The sequence below is a fragment of the Hydra viridissima genome, unplaced genomic scaffold (genome assembly GCF_058129835.1).
Source record: "Hydra viridissima isolate aposymbiotic clone 2 unplaced genomic scaffold, HvirCarnegie_v1 scaffold_8, whole genome shotgun sequence".
Lineage (NCBI taxonomy): Eukaryota > Metazoa > Cnidaria > Hydrozoa > Anthoathecata > Hydridae > Hydra > Hydra viridissima.
The window spans coordinates 14953196-14973642 of NW_028324307.1; the positions used below are offsets into that span (position 1 = coordinate 14953196).

Here is a 20447-nt window from a genome sequence, read left to right on the forward strand (position 1 = left end):
ATTACTAAGAAAAAAATCATAAAACTCCATGACAACCTGGCGATGAACACAGCATGATTAATTAGTAGTTATTTATAAGCACCAAAAACTATTTTCTTAGAATTATTATTGTTACTTCTAACATAAAAGTTCTCAACATAATTAGTATGAAAATTCTTATATACAAAAAGAAAATAACTGAGTAAAATTTAAAAAAATTATAAAGAATATAAATCAGGAATATTGGATTTTCGACAAGAACAAAATTGAATAAGCAAGGATAAAATAGAATAAGTAAGAATAAAATAGAAGATAAAAAAATTAAAGGAAACAAACAAGAGAAGACATTTCCATGGCAACTCCATAAAGCTGTCTAACCAAACTTATTTGATTTTGTTGAAAATTATCACAGTCAAAGGAAATAAATGAAAACATTTTTGTGGAGAATGGACATTCAGTTCAAAGTGGTTCTCAAGATATTCAACTTTTAAATAACCCATTTAAGGCCGGCTTAGAGGGTAACTAAAAAAGTAAAGTTATAATCTTTAGAAATAATCATCCAAAAGTAATGAATACATTTAGAACCAGATTTTTACGGGGAATCTATTTTTACGGTTAAAAACCTTAACTTTTTCTCTTAAGTAAATTTAGTAGATGCTATGTTTCAAAAACTACGACAATGTTATGATGGTATTATCTATACTTAAGGAAATACTAAACTTTTAGTAAGAGCACTTTTTAACAGATTCATTTATCAACTGAAATAAGAATTTGGGAAATATGAAAAAAAGAAATTCAAATTTGATAGTTTTTAGTTTGAGACAAATAATATTTAAATATTGTTTTACAACTTATTCACACCGTATTACCGTTAAAACTATAAAGTCTTTTTGTTATCAAAATCAAAGACTTTTACTTTAACTTCATGCTAATGTGTTGTAGTGGTGCTTGTTGTTGTTATGATGGCTAGAATGTGATTCATAGGTATAATATATATTTATCACTAAAGTGTTGTTGAATCACCCTTAAATGCATAGTGTTGCAGAAATGCAACATACTTATTTAACACAACGTTTTTAAAATTAGTTTAAAAAACCAAAATATTAAAATTAAATAAAAATGAATAAAATCTCAAAATTAAAATATAATTTTCAAAATTCTTTTAAGACGTATCAAAATACATGTGTATGGCTTTTTCTGATGTTTTTAAAAAAATCATTTTTCATTCATTTAAGGGGTTAAAGGAACGCACAGGGCCACGAGGACGTAAGAATACAATTTAACATATTGCTATTCAATATTTACATTTTTGATCATAACAATCCACCAATCATTTTCTTATCAAATTCAAATACCAAATCAGTCTAAATTTATTTTTTAATTGTCAGAATATATGTAGATAGTGGTGTAAACTGACGAAAAGATCGGATTACTTGGAAACAACCATAAATGCTATGTATATATGCTATATAAGCTGAAGCATTACAAGTGATTTCATAATTGCATTTCATCTTGCGCTCTTTCTTTTGATGCATGCAATATGACGTCTTATATGGGATATATAAAATTAAGACATTTGCAAAGGGTCCAAAATCTGCAAATCTTTTGTTTTCTAGAGACTTGTTTTTTGTTATGATTCATTTTGATGTGTATCCGATACGATCTCTGATGTTTTACACTCGCTGATGTTTTTGTTTTCAGTTGATAAATGAACTTGTAGAAAAGTGCTTTTATATAAAGATGATTATTTCCTAAAGTTTAGATTACGTCATTTTACTTTTTGAAAAAAAAATTTTAACACACGACAATTAAAGATCACAGGTCTTATTGCACAACAACAAGCCACACTTGCAAAATTAGATTTGTTTAATGAAGTTGTAACTGAATTTTATTGAAAAAATAATACAAAAACTGTTATTGTTACATAAGCCTAAAAATTTAACAATTACATAAATGTTTTTGACGGTTAATGCACATGTCAAAACCTTTTTTCAATAGCAATGATACTGTTCAGACAAGCTATTTAAATAATAAGGAAGATTCACTTGCTATTTGAATTTGAGCTACTGAAACTTCTTTAACTGTCCATTCAATGGCTTGTGAATGGCATGGAAATATGGGTAGAATAAGCTGTTGGCATGTCTTTAGGTCATCACTGGATACATGTGAAAGCAGAGGAGGCAGCGTTACCTGGCAGTTGTCCCAATCAATTGTTTTAAAAAACGTTTGAGCAGAAAAATTCAACTTAATGTCATTTTTATCAAAAATTTAAACAGTATTAGGTTGCACTCTCTGTCTTAAATATATTATAATTTTAACTGCTTGCCTGCGAACATCCTAATCGTCATCACGAATAGCAGGTGTCAACACATGTTCAGAAAAAGCAAAATAGCTGTTGCTCTGCAACTGGAAATACAATATCTTGATCTGGCTTATCGAGTTACTGACACTGCTTCATAAGAAAAAAGAAATTTTTTGACCCATCTTAATATCCACTATGACATTTTATGTGAAACCATGTATGGCCATAGACAATAACTATGAAACTAACTAGCGTTGTACAATGATTTTGATGCAATTGTCTGTGACATATACAAACGTAAGACTCAGCTAGCTTTTATGAGCCATTTAGCATGTTTATATTATCTAGTTGGCTACACTCTAGAAATGGTGTGTACTGATTCGAATCACGTCCAACCTGTGCAGTTAAATATTCTTTCCAAAGATATCCCTGATTGTGCAAAGACAGGAACATCAACAAATTTTTTAGAAATCGTCAGGTTAGAATTATTTTGTTCTCTAATTTTAAACGTTGGGAGAAAATGAATGGTTAATTTTACTAAGTAATGATTACTTTTAAAATACATTTTATTTTTAAAATTTTTTTCTAAATAGTTTCTTTAAATATAAATTATTTAAAGAATAAGTAACAGTAAAATTTTAAGTAATTTTTACTTATAGAAAAAAATCAAAAATTTTCTTTCAACGTTTAAAATGGGAGATAGAACAAAATAATTCTTACCTAAAGAAATGGGAAAAAAGTCAATAACTGGGATGTCTTTTGGATTAAACATAATATTTTAGCAATGACACCAAATGATGTTACAGGTCATGTCATTTGTCCACCATGAACATGTGAAAAATATTTTCTAAATATTAGTTTATCCATGTGTAATTGACAAACTTGAGCGATTGTAGCGGTCTTCCCAACTATCTTCAACTTTTCTTAATGTGCCGTTGTTCTTCCTGTTGCTATTTCCTTCACATATTTTTTGCTTGAAAAGTGTCTTCAGACTCTATTTCTTTTAGGATTAACATGATCTTAATGGCAATATCAAAGATCATTCATAAGCTCAATTGATTTTTGTAACTACATGATAAACATTTTTTTTTTTTTTCTAGAAAGGAAACTATAACATAGTAACGCTCTTTCATGCTTCTACAGACATCTGATATTTTAGAATTGAACTGCCGTCAAGAAAACGATCATTAGGACAAAGATTTAGGTTAGACAACAACCCTATTGGCAGAAAGAATTCATACTTATTATGTAAGGTGGTCAGCAAGGCGACTGGAAGATTTAGCAGGACAGAGTATTAAAAAAAAAAGATTTAATGGTCAATTATTTACAAAAGCTACTGAAAAAAAGGTCATTATGCCCAAATTATACTAAAAAAATCCTTCCTATCCTAATGAATTATGCTAAAAGTCATGTGAATAAACCGTAATTGTTTTTGAAGTTAAGAGTCAGATAGAGTTATATTTAAAGTTATTGGTCAGATAGAAGTAGGTCGGAGATATTTTAATCAAAATGTTGATTCCATGTGTAGCTTAAATCAGACACAGCGCTTAGGCTAAAAAATTTATCGGCAGCAGTTAAATATAGAGAGGATTCTATGATTGATGATCTCGTAATGATGAACTCAGTGGGGATCCCTCCATGTTTCGGAAAGCTAGTTTTCATCAAAATGAAATAATCTCCTGGCCGAAGTTACCAAAAATTTGGTCAACTCTGTATCACAACAATTCCAGCCAGTTCAAGAAATAAAGCGAAACCCAATTAAGTATTGAAAATTTGTTTTCATGAAAATTGTTAATTAAACAACACAGAAAAAGCATTGACGGAAAAGATTGCTTTTTAAAAACTGTTTTTTAAGTTCTACGAGCGAATATTTCATCACTAGGATAATTTTTAGGAAAAAAATATAAAAGTAGTTGAATACTAGGTGTACGTACGTACGTATGTATGTACTACTATGGGTTAAAAATAACGCAAAATTTGAATTTTTGTGTGATTCCAAGCATTGACAAATGCTTTTATTTTTAAGTTGGCACTACTGTTACCAATATTTGTTCCAAATTACACGTCAAAATACTGTTCCAAGCTACACGTCAACAAAATCAAAGAGTTGAACCTGCTTGATTTAGTCCAAGACCTTCTTGACCTTGTTGGAGTATCGGAAGTATCAGTGAAAACCATTTTGAGTGATCATTTGGACTTCAGAAAAGTGAAACCTCGATTTGTGCCAAAATCGCTGAAATTCATGGAAAAACAGCGCCTTGTTGAAGTGTGTAAAAGAATGCTTTCCGACTATAAAGACAAAATGAAACGCATCATAACTGGAGATGAGATTTGGGTCGACGCTGACGACCCGGAAACAACCAATCAATCGGGTGAATACAGTGTCAAAGGTGAGTCGAGACCGAAAGAACTACGTCAAAGCAAGTCAAAAATCAAGGTCATATTAACAGCTTTCTTTGATTATCGTAGTGTGGTGCATTATGAATTCCTTCCAGTCGGCTGAACTGTCAATAAAGAATACTGTTTTAGGTTATACGTTGTTTGCGTCATGCTATACGTAAAAAAAGACCGGATTTGTGGAGAGACAATTCTTGGTTTTTACATCACGATGCACTCATAATTCGTGATCATTTCGCCACAAACTCGAACCATATTGTTCTTCTGGCTATTCGCTAAACTCAAGAAACCGCTCCGTGGACACCGTTTTGAGTCGATAGAGATAGAAAACGAAACGAAGGAGTTGAAGGCTATACCGAAAGAAGACTTAGGCAGCATGTTTTGAAAATTGGAAAAAACGTTGGTACAAGTGTATTGCATCCGGGGGTACTACTTTGAGGTAGAAGAAATTAATTTAGAAGAATAAATAAAGATTTTTTGATTTATAAACAAATTCCCGTTATTTTTTGCCCACAGTAGTATAGATATACTAAATCTATCTGTTAAACATTTTTAGGTTCCTGATTTTAAAACTAATTATCGCATGTTAAACATTTTTAGGTTCCTGATTTTAAAACTAATTATCGCATTTAGCAAGCATTTTTTTTTTTAACAAACATTGAAACGAATTGGTGAAAGAATATTTATCAATATTTTTAACACTTTACGAATCTAAAAAACTAGAATGGTCAGTTCTTCTAAAATATTTTTTAAAAATAATTTTTAAACATAAGTATTATTATAAATAAATTTTTTTAATAATTTGGTTATTTTAGAAAAACTGAAGAGCTTGTTAATATATTTAGTAAATATTATAAAATTGTAATATCATTATTAACTAGATAGAATACTTTGTAAATGAAAAATTTTATTTGCTAAATAAACGAATTTATTAAAAAAAATTTATCATGTGTGATTTATGGATTTCTTAAACTTTTAGCCAAAAAAGTCCTGAATTTAGGAAGAAAAACCCGAAATTTTTTTTTCTTTTTACTTGATCTTTATCATTTTAGAATCAAACTCAAATGCATCACATTGATCATGTGATACATTTAACTTTGTAAATTTACACTATCGGGCGGTCGTCGGACCTAGAAAGAATTATAATTTACACTACCGGACGGCCGTCGGACCTCGAAAGAAATAAAATGTTACTAACAAGTAAAAAAAAAAAAAAAAAAAAAAAAAAAAAAAAAAAAAAAAACTTGGTAGATTTTTTTATTTGAAATACCTGCTAAAATCTTTTCATTATTGGTAAGCTGATATTATTTGTAAGCTGATAGAAAATTGATTTTCTAAAAAAACTTTTTCTTTTTATTAGAAAAAATGCGATCAAGTTATAAATGATAAGTTTTTGATGAACATCAATAAATCAACAAAAATATTTAAAAAAAAAAATAAACATAAATAATTTGAAATAAACTTTTATATATGCTTATGTATGTCAGTTATGCACTTCATAAATATATGAAGAATAATAATTCATAAAGCAATAATAGAAATATCAACGATCACAAAATGATACAACAATTTTTATGATTATTTGAACCTTATTCAAATAATAAATTTGTCAAGAGAGCATATTTCTATCAACAATTCACCACTATGTTTTGAACTAAAACATAGTGGATATTTCATTAAGAACAGCAACATAAATGCTGAAACTTGAAAATGTCAATAAACAACAGGGTTAAAAGGCTCTGCTTTTAGTTCTTTAAGATCAAGATCAGAATCCACTTCATCATCAATTTCTCCAATAACAGCTCTATTAAAAAAAAAATTCAAAAACTAGTAATAATTACATTTTTAATATAAAATATTATTATTACCTAAATATTGTGGCACTTTTTACTTATTTTAAAGATTTACGCAACAAAGTTCCTATGATGTATGTTTATGCATTTATAAACAGAAGATTTAAAATAGAATTTAAAAATTTTGCTGTTAAATTTTTACAAAAATCAGCATCCCTTGAGTCTTTCTTTCAGTTTTCTTGAATTCCTCTTGTAGTTTTGAACAAATGTTAACTTTTTAAAAAATTTCTTGCAATAGATAACAATTGACCCCCATACAGAACTTTATTTACTTGAAGGGTTAATTGTTTAATGGCAGTAAATTTGAATTGTTTATATTTGCTTATACTAAGATGTTTATCATTGATACTTACTTATACTTATTATTCATAGTTGTTCATATCTGAATTGTGACTGAAGAACCTGCTTGATTTATTTACTAGTTACTTAAAGATCTGTTTTTATTAACACAATTTTTAATTCACATTGTATACCATTATTAATAGATATAACTGTTATTAATAGATATAACTGTTATTAATAGATATTAACTGTTATTAATACCATTATTAATAGATATAACTGTTTAAAATAGATATAACTGTTGTTATATTTTTAAACTATGAACAAAATACAAAGACTATTTTCTCAAACTATTTTAAATTTAAAATTATGTTAAAAAATGAACAAAAACAAAAATAGAAGGAAAACAGAAAACTCTCTTGGAGTTATTTAAACTAGCTCATTTTATTACTATATCTGAGAATTCTTTAACTAGATAATTAAAAGGTTTAAAAAATAAGGGTTTTACAAAATATCCTTTTTGAAATTAAAATGCATTTTGTGATAGAAAAATTTTCTTGGTGTGAACTTTGTTACAAGTAGAAAAAAAGCAAACAAGAAAACTTTCACTAAAATTTTGCAGTCAAATATGAAGAGGGTGAATCTTAAATCAAATTCCATTTTCAAAAGTTTTTATACAGCGGAGAAAATAAAATTGTTCTAATTTAACAAAAATCACAGTAAAACATTATTAAATCTACTTTATTTCTTATTATGTTCTACTACAACTAAAAAGTTTATAAATTGGTATGTTTAATTAATTACAAATGGAAAAAAAAAAAAAAATTCAATTTTTGGAGAAAATTGATTTAGCCTCATTAACATTATATACAAAAAAATAAAGAAAATATTTTGTTTTTACGCTCATTTAATATTTAGTATTGCTTTCTGAATTTTTAATGACTTCAAATATACGACTTGATATACAAGTCACAAGATTATGGATAGTTTCTATAGATATTTCATTCCAAGCTTCTCTGATTTGAGTTTTCAGCTCCAAGGTCTATTCAAATTGCTTACCATTTTTTTAGAAAGTATTCCCCATAGATTTTCAATTGGGTTAACATCTGGACTACATGCGGGGCATTCTATTACGTAAATATTTTTTTCTCTAAACCAAGCTTTTGTAAGCTTTGAATTATGGATAGTAGCATTATCTTGTTGGAAAGTGAAATTTTCACCCATCAATTTCTCAAGCAAACTTATTTCTAATAAGTCAATGGAGTCCTGTGAATTCATATTTGTTGAAATCCATGCCAGTGGAAGTTTTCCAGCAAAGGAAAAAGCCCCCCAAACCATAACATTTCCACCCCCAAAGTTACGATTCATTCAAGTTTCTTTCTCTTTTCGAAGATCGTGCCAGTAATATTGATAGCCATCAGGACCATCTAGATTGAACTTTTTTCATCACTAAAGAGAACTTGATGCTGCTCTTATTGCCATGTGTTCTTTTGCAAATTGTAATCTAACTTCTTTATGACACTTTTTCCAAACTGTGTTTGGATCTTCATGTAAGATTTGTTTCACATATTAAACAGATGCAGAAAACTGTAAATCAGCACGAATTTGAGATGCACTCATGTGCTAAGCAGCAGCACAACGTACAATAACTCGTTTAGTAAATTATCAAAGTTATGTTTGCCACCAATTCCCTTATAAGCTCCATAATTAACGCCAATCTTGAAGTAATTATTACCCACTTTTGGAGATCTTTTAATTTTCTTTGCAATTTCCCAATTAGATAAGCCTGTATCTTTGTATGCTTTGATAACTGCTAATTCTTCATTCGTTAAACGCTTACCATGTCCCATTTCAAATTAAGGTATCAAAAACCAAATCTTAAAAACTTTATGAGCACTGATTTCACAGTCTTTGTTTGACTTACAAATAATGATAAAAAACTAAGTCACAAATGCGTATCACCAGATCAAAATATACAAGTAAACTGAAAATAAATATTGATGAGGCTAATTCTATTTGTTACCGCAAATTTCAAGTATTATACATTTTATGGTTTTATCAAATGTATTGCAATTTAATTATGCTATATTTAATCTAAAAAGTTGTTGTTTGTAACAATTATATGTGTGTGGATACAAAAGATGCACCGTACAAACTTGTTTACAGATTTACAAAATATCGGATCAGTACATGGTGAGGCTAATTCTATTTTCTCCACTGTATATATGAATCTTGAAAGAAATTTTTTTTTACACTTTGTTAAACTTCATAACATGCTTTTTTCTGCTGTCACAGATTTTATCGAAACTCTAAACTCTTTAAGAACTTTTAAAATCTATACAAAAAAGACACCTGCCAACATTTTTCCTTAGTTGTATATAAACATTGCAAAAGAGACCAAAGTGAATTTATTAAAGTTATTAACCTAAAAAGAAAATAATTTAAAATCAGATTGTTATGAAAACTGAGAATACACATACATGTTATCACCACGAATGATATAAAGACCAAGAACAACTTGTTGAACACCGCAATCAGGTGAAAATACTCTTTCATGACTTTCATCTAAGATCAAATTAACTGCTTGATCAAATCCTTTAAGTGTTCCCTGAAATTTTAAAAGTTATGCATATAAAAGAAATGGCTATACTTTTTATAGTAAGCCATTTATAGCAGTTACAAAATATGTAAGAATATGATCTTAAGATCTAACATTAAAAAAAAAAAAACTTAACACTTAAACAGTCATACATATATACACTTATAACTGTTTATTTATTTTTTTATTTTTTTAAACCATTCTATGGCAGCAGATTAACATATTTGTATTTAATATTTAAAATACAAACTCAAATTCTTACCACAATCATTCGACCATCTTGTGTGATTACAGCTACAGTATCTGACTTATGTCAAGGATAATTAAAAATAGTGCCTTTAATTCTGGTAGTGCACAAATGAAATAATTGCAAAAGCATGCTCTTCACTCAACTTACGGACTGTGCTGCTTGAGATGCACAGCTGAATAATAAAGTTTACCAAAAGAAAAATTTCTTTAAAACTTCTTTGAATTATATTGAATTTAACTTATTCCCGCCAAATGGCAAGTTCATTTTATTAAACTATTAAATAAAAAGATACGTCCTGAATAACTTTCAAGGGCATTAGCCATGATTAAGAAACTACGAAAATGTATATAACGTATATATTATATCTAAGATTTTGAGGAGTGTAGTATCTTAGTGGTTTATACGGCTGAGTGTTCTTTCATTTAATAGAAGTGGGGTTTAAACTTGAAAGCCGAAATCTCGCTCAGTAAAGGAAATTTAACTCAATTTTCTAATGGAGTATATTAATAAGCGAGAAACTATAAAACTGCGGTAGAGGGAGCACGTGGTTAAAAGTCTGATATTAATATGTAAACTAACTCTTACTTGGGACAGTGCTCTTCAACTCTTGGAGTCTAGGGAAAGTCTTCTGTTCCCCAGCTTTATATAAAATTTTATATTTCTGTTTTTGTACACTAAAAACAAAAAGAGAGTCACAAGAGATGATTCTCTAGTAATAGGAGTAGAAACTCTTTCATTCACAATCTTCACCGACTAGCTGGTATAGCAGGTCCTCTTACCCCGAAGACAGGAGAACCTGGAGAGTGGTAGGATTTTAAGAACACTGTTCCAAAATATGGTTCTTAGACTGCTACTATCTCAACACTAAACTTAATTACCAATCAACAATGTACAAAAAAAAAACAAAAAAAACAAAAAAAAAAAAAAACATCAAAGTTTTAGAAGTTTGAGCAACAAGGCACGAAAAACTCTTCAGTTGTTTTTGCCTTCGCGAAGTTTCATTAAATTGACAATTTAAAACAAAAAGAAGACAAAATGTGGATTTATTGCTACGCCCCTTTTTCTAAAATTTATGAGTTAAACAATTTTTTATCTTCAAAAAAAAAATTGTTTTAAATTGTTAAAAGCTTTATTTAACCCTTTTAAGTTTGAAATGAGAAATGAAATTTAGTTTTGATTGTTGATCCTTAGAGAACCCAGTGGAGATGATACCATTACCACTATTCTAGGAAACGTATTATTTCCTGTTTTATTAAAAGACTTCTGTTTTATTTTCGTATTATTTCCTATTTTTTTAAAACCATTTGACTAGAGTTTTTAAAATTGTATTTTTCTAGTTTAAAGAAACTACTGTATTAAATGCGTTAGAATTTTATTTTTATGGGAAAATGAAGTAATGCACAAAAGTTCTCTAAAAAACGGCTTTTAAAAGGTTTTTGTACAACTTTGATTCATTTTCTTTCTGTTTTTCTAAAAATTTCAGCTCCATCATAAACTATTACAAAAATTTACTTGAGACCCAATTAAATACGAAAGAGAGGAAAAAAAGAATTTGGATCTACCAATGGCTGATGAGATGTTTTTTTTTTGTTTTTTTTTTTGTTGTTGTTGACTAGAAACATATGTACAACATTTGATTGTTTAATGAGAAGCTCTTGCATCACAATCCTAATTCCAGAGAAATTAGCAGTAATTTGTATAGCCAGGCTGCATGCTCACGAGTAGTTCAACCGCTTATTAAAAATCCTCACATTTGTGTCACTCAAATACTAACTACTTAGTTTCTTTTGAAACAAACTTCGTGTTATTTTTTTCTTATAGTGAGATTTTATTTTTATTTATGTTCGTTCGTCTTCCCTTCAGTGTGTGTTTGTAATCTTGGAGGTGTGTGTCTGTGTAATTATTTATTTTGTGGATAAGTATGGTATGTTTATTAGTGAAAATGTGTTATTTAATGGTATTTGTATGCAGTGACAAAGTGTTATCTAATGGTATTTGTATGCGGTTCGCGCAATTGCTGGTGTAATGGTAGTCTTCTTGTTTATTAGGATTTTTCAAAACGCAAAGCTTTTATAAATTTTTAATGCAGGTAATAACTAACTCATATGCTAATCCTGATTCGAAATATATATAATAATAATAATAACTGCTGATCCTTCTCATCTTTTATAATACTTAAATATTTCACTCAAAATTTTTCTTTAACATTTTACAATTAACACTCAAATCATGTTGTATTTAAAAATCTAAATTTTTAAATACAACATGATTTGAGTGTTAATTGTAAAATGCCACAAAAAAAAAAAAAGATCTACTTTATGTTGGATAACTTCCCCAACAAACAGCTTATTCAACAGTATTTTAGATGCAATTATAAATATTCTCTCCGAAATAAAATTATTATCGAAAATTCCTCTAAAACTTTCTCGACCCTTTTTTTTATGTGGCTGCAGATGTTTCTTAAATCAGGTGCTTCTCTAATATAGACTTTGTTTTTTATAGTACATGTTCGTTTAGCCTTTTGATTTCGACAAGTCATGATTTTCTTAACAGGTTTTACCAGTTATTTATTTATCTACTTATTAAGCGTTTGTCTCTATTCTCAACGCGTTCGTAAAAATCATAAAATAGCTTCAAAATTTTCACGATGCTTAAAAGTATTATGATTTTATCGATGCAAACATTATTGAATTTCTAGTTGTTATTGCGAACGGGAACTGCGATAATACTGCGGACATGGTGGGAAAAAAATTATAGTAATTATAACGGTAAACAGATCTACAATTCATACTATTCCTGAAAATAGCTAATTCGTTCTGCAGAATTCTTTATGTATAGTTGATTAAAATCACAATATAAGCTTTTTTTGTCACAGTAAAAAGTAATTTGACTGAGAAGTAAAAAAAAACTGGTAAGAAAAAGTGATCTTTGAGAAGAGTAATCATCTCAAATGCTTTTATGATACTCTTGAAGCTAATTTTATGATACTCTTGAAGCTAATTTTATGATACTCTTGAAGCTAATTTTATGATACTCTTGAAGCTAATTTTATGATACTCTTGAAGCTAATTTTATGATGCAATTGAAGCTAATTTTGGAATGTTAGTATTTTATTTATTTATCTATGTTATTTACTTACACATTTAATGGACTAAACATGAAACTAGGACATTTTATTTCGCAGGTTGCAGACTAATAAACAAAAAAAACAATTGAAATTTTTAAGATGAAACCATTGTACAGAAATATATTTAATCTGTTAGTTTTTGAAATTTTTTTTTTTTTTGAAAAAATCATATTCTTTGCAATGTATTTATGAAAAGAATACTATCTTGTAATTTTATTTTTTGTTTTGCTTTTTCTAAGACTTTGCTTTTAAAATCTTCAAAAAAATTTCAAAAAGTAAAGATGCTATGATTAAATTTTCAGGTTTCAATTTTGTCAGATTAAATTTTTTTTATTTTACAAATGTCTTGGATGAGAGTGGATTAAAATTTCTTAGGAAACATCGGACTTTGAGTTATTGAGTTTTATGCGTTGCATTTTAACATTTTTTTAAATTGCCTATTTTGCCTATACACTTTTATTTGGTTAAAAAAAAATTATTCTAAAATCTTGAGGTGTTGTAGTGTTTTAAGTCCTCCAGCAACTCCCTTGCAGACTGCCCACTCCTTTCCAGGGAAGACCCTGAATTTGCCTCCCCTTTGAGGAATGGGCAAAAAAAAAAGAAAAGTATCAGTTTAATACAAGCACACCGGCCTAGCCAGCCAGCTCAATCTTAGTCATTAGGCCTCAATCTTAGCCATTAAAATCTTGATCACCACAAATTTACAGATTTAAAACGAGAGAGAAAAATACATTTAAAGTTTATGCTATAAATTAAAAGGTTCAAAGAAAATAAAATGTTGTATTAAAAAAAATTTCTGTATTAAGTCAAAGTAACTCTACATACTTAAAAAGCAATGAAATTAAATTCACTGACAACAAAAAAAACGAAAAATCTTTTTAATTTTTTTTTCTGGAGTTAACCGAACAAAGCCTTCGGAGTTTTTTAGCGCAACACAAACCTAAAAGTTGCGTAAAATTCTGGGAAAAGATATGTAGGGGAGAACCTTAATGAATGGGACGATTATTGAATGGGACAAACTCAGATTCTTATACAAACATCGATGTAAGGATATTCAAATTCCTGTAACAAAAAGTGATAGAAACAAGAACTCATGACCGACTCATCCATACTATTGCTCTATGACCGTAATGACAATGGATGTTATTGTGTTTTCGAATGTAAAAAGTAATTAAAATTTTTTTTTTCTGATTTTGCAGCGATTTTTGAAGTTATGGAAAATAAAATTCCATGCTTAAATAGATAACAGTTTCTAGTACTACAGTGAGTAAAACATTCAAGCTTAATTAATGGTGTTTTTGATGTGACTAATCATTTTTGGGTAAAGTGATGCGCATATTGAATGGGACAAAGTACTACCTATTGAATGAATTTAATAAAGCATTATTTACAGCTCAGCAGAGGAATGCTGCAGTCCCTTACTTTTATTCCCATTGGTAATGGGTATTATTTACACACTTTTATACTGCAATATTTTACTTAAATAAAAATAACTAAATATAATAGTCTAAAATGAGAAAGTTCTACTTTGATTGAAATTTAATTAGAGTTAAAATGTTTAAAGTTAAAAATACTTTTTGTGTGGTCTTTATGTATGTATCTATATATTTAACTACATTTACAATTAATAAACTAATTTGAAAAATGATTGAATTAAATACGTTTATTTTAAATTCTTTTATGTTTGTCCCATTTAATGAGACATACTTAATGAATGGGACAAATGTCATGCTCCAATAAAACTCTCTTTTTACCAATAAACAAATGCAAATCCAATTTTTTTGTTTTACAATATCATTGAGCAAGAGTCGGTGGTTATCAAATATATTTAAATATATATATTAAACAATTTTATCTACGTTTAAAAAGCATTTTGCAAAAACTGTCCCATTCATTGAGATTTTCCCCTATATGTTTGTTTACATTTGCGTTTTTTTAGATTTGTGTTTATTTAAAACAAAAAACATAGTTTTTCATGACAAAATGCCTAATAGGGCAAAGACTCGTGAAGAAAACCGAAAATGTATCTGCTTTCTTTGTTTCAAAAAGGCTTCTAGAGCACTGACTGACGATATGAAACACAGATCACAGGTTATTTTACAGAAACAGATTGATTTTCAAGACCCAAGAGTCCTTCTTGGTGTATGTGAGACCTGTAGATCATCACTTAGAAGATGTGATAAAGGTCATAAGGTCACTTTGCCAGAACTTCACAACTTTAATTCAATCAGTCTAAAAACACTGATCAGAACTTCAACCTGCGATTGCAAGATTTGCTCAACTGCAAGACTATCTGGAAAAACTAAGCCTACTTTTCTTGAAAACTCATGTAAACCAGGATCAGCCAAGGTTACAAAAGCTCAAAATACTGTAGAGAAAAGATGTGGAAAATGCTTTTCAGTAATTGGCCGTTATTGGTTTTGCTTATGTATGTACAAAGAGTACTCTACGCAAGAACTTGGTTGAAGTGACATCAAAGGACAGACTTGCTGCTGAAACAGTTGCAGTGTCAGTCATTTCTTCATCTGAAGCATCTACACATGGAACAATTCGTCTCAAACAAGCACAAGGAGGCAGTCCATTTCCAGTCCTTCAAGGTAAATAATGTCTATAATGTGATTAAGAAATATAATTAGTTTGTATAATAGTTGAGAATTTTGACAACATTTTGTAATTTCTTTCCAGAAAAAGAAGTCCTTGGTGCTGAAGACTTAGCAAAAGTACGAATGAACACTGGTCTTTCTAACTCTGGAGTGCAAAAACTGGTTTCAACCTCGAACAATGTGTCACAGACCCGCATTGTAGAAAAAAATTTTGCAACTAACTTTCAGTCTTTTGGGCGACAACTTGCATTTGAATTTACTCACACTGAGGTTCTGTTTTCATTAGAAAGCAAATCAGCAGAACCAAAAGTAGTTGCACATTGCATTAGTACCAAGTCTCTTCTAGAAAAAACTCTACTTAAAAGAAACATTTCTCAAAACCACCTTGTAAATATGGGTATAGATGGGGGAGGAGGTTTTCTCAAAGTCAGTTTGGGTGTTATTGATTTGCAACAAACCCCACAACATGTCACTAGAAGTCTTCTGACTCATCAAACTGCAAAAGATTCCAGTGTCAAAAGGCAGCTTTTACTTGCTGTTTGTGAGGAACTTCCAGAAACCTATGAGAATGTGAAAACAATCTTAAAACTCGTCCAAGTGTAGCAAATAAGTTTCTTCTTGTCTTGTGACATGAAACTTGCAAACATTATTTGTGGAATAAAGTCACACTCTAGTTCACACCCTTATACATGGTGTGACAATGATGCAAAGAATCTTGCAAGCCGTGGAATTCCTCGAACTTTTGGTTCTGTCAAGAAAAACTTTAAAGCTTTCGTTGCCTCTGGGGGTGATACCAAAAAAGCAAAAAGGTTTAACAACACTATTCATTCTCCAATTATCAGTCTTCCTGATGATTCTCTCCTTATTGACCTTATCCCTCCAATGGAGCTCTATCTGCTATTAGGAGTTGTGACCATCTGCTTAAGTCACTTAAAGACTCTTGGACTAATGTTTACAAGTGGCTTTCTGCACTACACATTCAAATTAAGCCATACATGGTGGTCAGTTGGCTGGACCAGAATGCAGAAAGATCCTGAAAAACATTGACTTACTTCAACAGTTAGCTGAAAGAGAGTCTGCATTTCAAGTTTTTGACTACGTTGACACAATGCGAAAATTTAATGCTGTTGTCAAGTCATGCTTTGGCAATAAACTTGAGAAAGACTATTCTGAAAAAATCCAAACTTTCAAGGAATCTTACATTGCTCTCAATTGGCCAACTGTAACACCGAAAGTTCACACAGTCTTTCACCACATTCAACATTTCATCAACAGAAGGAAATGCTCTCTAAGCATCTTCAGTGAACAAGGGACAGAGGCACTACATCATGAGTTTAAGCTCCATTAGCAAAGATTCAAACTTTTTCCTAGTCATCCTCAATATGCAGAGCACTTGACCAACTGTCTGGTTGATCTTAACAGCAAGCACATGTGAAGAATGAAAACTTAGAATTAAATTCAGAATTATGATCAATTTTTAAGCTTGTAAAACAAAGAAAAGTAGTATTTTCTCATCTTATTTTTAGAATTTTACCACCTTTTCAATCTTTTGTGATTGTTTGATGAGTTTATGTTGGAAAATATATTTTTGAATACTAAAAATTAATAAACTCCTTCAAATTTAAGACATAAGTTTAAAATGCAATTTTCTCTCTCGGACGCCAATCAGTGATTTTGAGTTTAATATTTTTTTGATCCTCGAGGTACATACTATCATCGCTTAAGAGGGTTTCTCTGGATCAGATGGTTTGTGTGGGAAGACCTTTTTTGGAACAGTGTTAGGGTAGTATGCATAAATGTTATCACATGATTTGATAACTGCGTTAGTACCAACGTCACCGAATCCTAAATGTTTTATTTAAAATGAGGAATTGCTATTGTAATTATTTCTCTTAAATTAACTTACAATCAACCTATAAATTATGACTTTTTAAACAAAAGATGGCAGTACAGGATGTAACAGAAAGGTAACAAATAGGTTGAGTAGAAAGTTGCTTTAGATTTACGGTATACAATACAATAAGACTAAAAGGCGTTTGATAAACACTCTGAAAGGCAAACCACTGAGTGGAACAAGGTAGTGTGTAGCAATTAAAAACTGTTTAAGGTGGTCCACCCCAATTCAAATGACTTTCTTTAATATTGACTTTATATTTTTCAATTTAGTCTATTTATGTTGTTTTTTACTGAAAAAAAGTATTAAAAAAAAAAAAAAAAAAAATCTTACAATTTGCCTCATTTACTCAACATTTTCCCTGTTTTGGTGTGTTTTTTAAAAAAAAGATTTCTCAGGAAGTAAATGACCCTTTTTAATGCCCTTTGGTATTTCAGCTACTAACATGTTTACTCAGGTACCCTAGCAGTTTTATCTATTTAACTGGAATATTTCAAAAGTTATAGGCATTGCCATAATGGTTCCTTGTTTTATCGTGAAGGTCTCACTGTTTGATGACAAAAACACAAACTTAAAAAAAAGCAAAAATAAATATTCTGCAACCAGTCCTCTTCCAATATATTTTAAACAAACTGGGAAAATTTCAAAGAAAAAGAATAAGCCAATCAGGAGATATCTTTTTTTAACTTTATTTGATTCGCTAAAAAGCTAATGTGGAGAAAATCACAAAACAAAAATAAAATCTTATTTAAAAAGCTCCAGATTCATAAAATGATACAGGTTCTTCTTCTGCTTCTTTATCTAAGAACCCTTTTTTAATTCCTCTTATTTTTTGCCTTCTAACTTTGCATTTATCGGTGGATTTATAATTTCCTTTTGATATACGTAATGCATCATGTAATTTAGAAGCATCAATCATAAACCTCCCAGTGTAAACACCTAAAATTTTAAACACTTCTAAAACTCCTTGAAAACCATCATTAAACGAAATAATAGCTGAATTTAAAGATAGTTCTAAAGACCTTTTACTAACATATATATCTTTTGGGCATCTTTTCCATATAACACTATTCCAGCTTTCATTATTATTCTGTGTTTGACCATGAAGACACTTTTTTAGTAAATCTTGATTAGATAGATCTTTAAATATAGGAATTAAAACTTTGTGAATAGCTAATGGAAGGCTCAATTTCTTTTGATATTTAGATTAGTTAGTTAGTTTATCAGACTGCCACAAGCACCAGCTTGTTTTTGTCCTTGGGCAAAATTGATGGCGGACGTTTTCATCATCAATGTCAGAGTTATGAAAAAGCACAGCCCATACGGATTTCTGCATATTGTAGAGATTGTCAACATTTTGTCGTATGGCCATGTCATAATAGTTTTGAAACAAATTTATTGCTTTGTCTGTGAGGTTACCTTTGCCACTTAGACTAATTTGACCAAGTTTAATATCAATAAGTTTTTTCCCTTTTTGACTTTGGTGCAAGTTACGAAGACGAGTTCCCATTCGTTTTTGAACGTGACCAACACATTCTAGTTTCTCAATACTTATATTGCCATAGGGTTTTGAGGAAACAACATCAGTAAATGAAGAGGTATCACCATCCCCAATATATGAAGTGTACCTTAAATTATTCTTCATTATCGATCGAGAAAATAATATCACCGCCCCACATGATTCCATTGCTTCAGATGATTTTTCATGATTAGCATCACATAAATGATTTAAACTCCAATGAAGATATCCAGGATTAAGGGTTTTTGTTTTCCAGTACAAACAACCTTTGCATTTTTTTGAAAGAACAATGGCATCTAAGCACTTTCCATTCTCTTTTGAAATTATGGTTACAATACCTTTTAGTGATTGATGTCCACGCTTTTGCCAGATACCATCAACAGATACCTGACAATTTATAGGTTCATTATGATCAACACAAAGATTCATTCTGGTCTGGAATGCAGCTCTAATAGTACTTTGAATAGCAACAGTCTCATATGCTTTGTATAATTTGTTAGTCAAATAGTTAAAGTTTTTTGGCGTCATAGGAGGTGGCATATTCATCAATGCTGCAAAAGTACGCAAAGATTCATAACCTTTGCCAAGTTCTCTAAAAGCTACAATGGCATTAAAATTTACAGCTGGAACAGGTTTTCCTGGAGAGGTTAAGATTTTTTTATAACTTTGAAGAGATGTATCATATTTTGATATATATTCCCATGTATCACATGATAACTGTAACTCGTATGAGAACCCATTTTTGTTTTGTAAATTGTTTTTTCGTAACAGCTTTCCATCATTTGAACAACACTCTTTACATATACAATTATTAAACATTGTTTTTAAAACTTTAAAGTTTATTATAATATTGTAATTATCCTCATCAAGCTCATTTTCTACATCGTTAAAGTCAACATTTTGTTGCAACTTTTTTTCACTTGCGCTTCCTTTTTTGTTTTCAAAACTATGTATGCGTTGATTCCTAACATGTTGGTTACCTCGAAATACTCTTTTTTTAACATATTTAGTAGATCTTGGCATTTTTGTGAAGAACTTACAATTTTTACTTCTATTTAAAATTAAACTTTAAATGTCTGTACTGCTGTTGTCACTTTATATATCACTTTACAGTAAATGCACATCGCGATAGGCTTTTAAAATATAGCCAAAGTTATCAAAAACTCATGTAAGACTAAACAGTTTTATTTTTGTTATGTATTTATTGATTCTTGAGATGCTAATTTTATAATACTCTTTGAAAAATGGTTGCTATGGGCGTTGTTAGGTAAATAAAATATATCTATCCTATTAAAGAGATCAATTAGACCTACTAATATACTAATTCAACTAAAAAAAGTGCTCTAATTATGTTCTACAATAACTGAAATTAAAAAAAATCACTTAAAAAAAAAAACTCAAAAAAATGTAAAAAGTACGTTTTGAATTGGGGTGGACCACCTTAAAGATTAAACTCATCATGAAACCCGTCTAATATCTTTCAAAGTTGCTTTTTCTTAATTGCAAAAACTATCAAGAGCATTAACATAGCTTTTACCCTTGCATGACTTGAAATAAGTCCAGTTAACCTCGCGAAGTGACTAACCATAGCAAACAGAATATAAAAAATCTGGATCTCACGCCATGGGTTACAAGAGGAATC

At 29.7% G+C, this 20447-nt stretch overlaps 2 protein-coding genes across 2 annotated transcripts; both read right to left on the minus strand.

Moving 5' to 3' along the window:
• Positions 1 to 6202: 6202 nt before the first annotated feature.
• LOC145195004 (U6 snRNA-associated Sm-like protein LSm8) lies at positions 6203 to 10114 on the minus strand. The gene is made up of 4 exons (XM_090095964.1): positions 9955 to 10114; positions 9675 to 9715; positions 9294 to 9421; positions 6203 to 6482 (listed from the first exon to the last, which is right to left on the minus strand). The coding sequence occupies exons 1-4, from the start codon at positions 9983 to 9985 to the stop codon at positions 6392 to 6394; spliced, it is 291 nt and encodes a 96-aa protein (XP_089952090.1). The 5' UTR covers positions 9986 to 10114; the 3' UTR covers positions 6203 to 6391.
• A 7444-nt stretch (positions 10115 to 17558) lies between these two features.
• LOC149885279 (uncharacterized) lies at positions 17559 to 20336 on the minus strand. The gene has a single exon (XM_090095952.1). The coding sequence runs from the start codon at positions 19826 to 19828 to the stop codon at positions 18494 to 18496; it is 1335 nt and encodes a 444-aa protein (XP_089952078.1). The 5' UTR covers positions 19829 to 20336; the 3' UTR covers positions 17559 to 18493.
• Between the last annotated feature and the right edge of the window lie 111 nt (positions 20337 to 20447).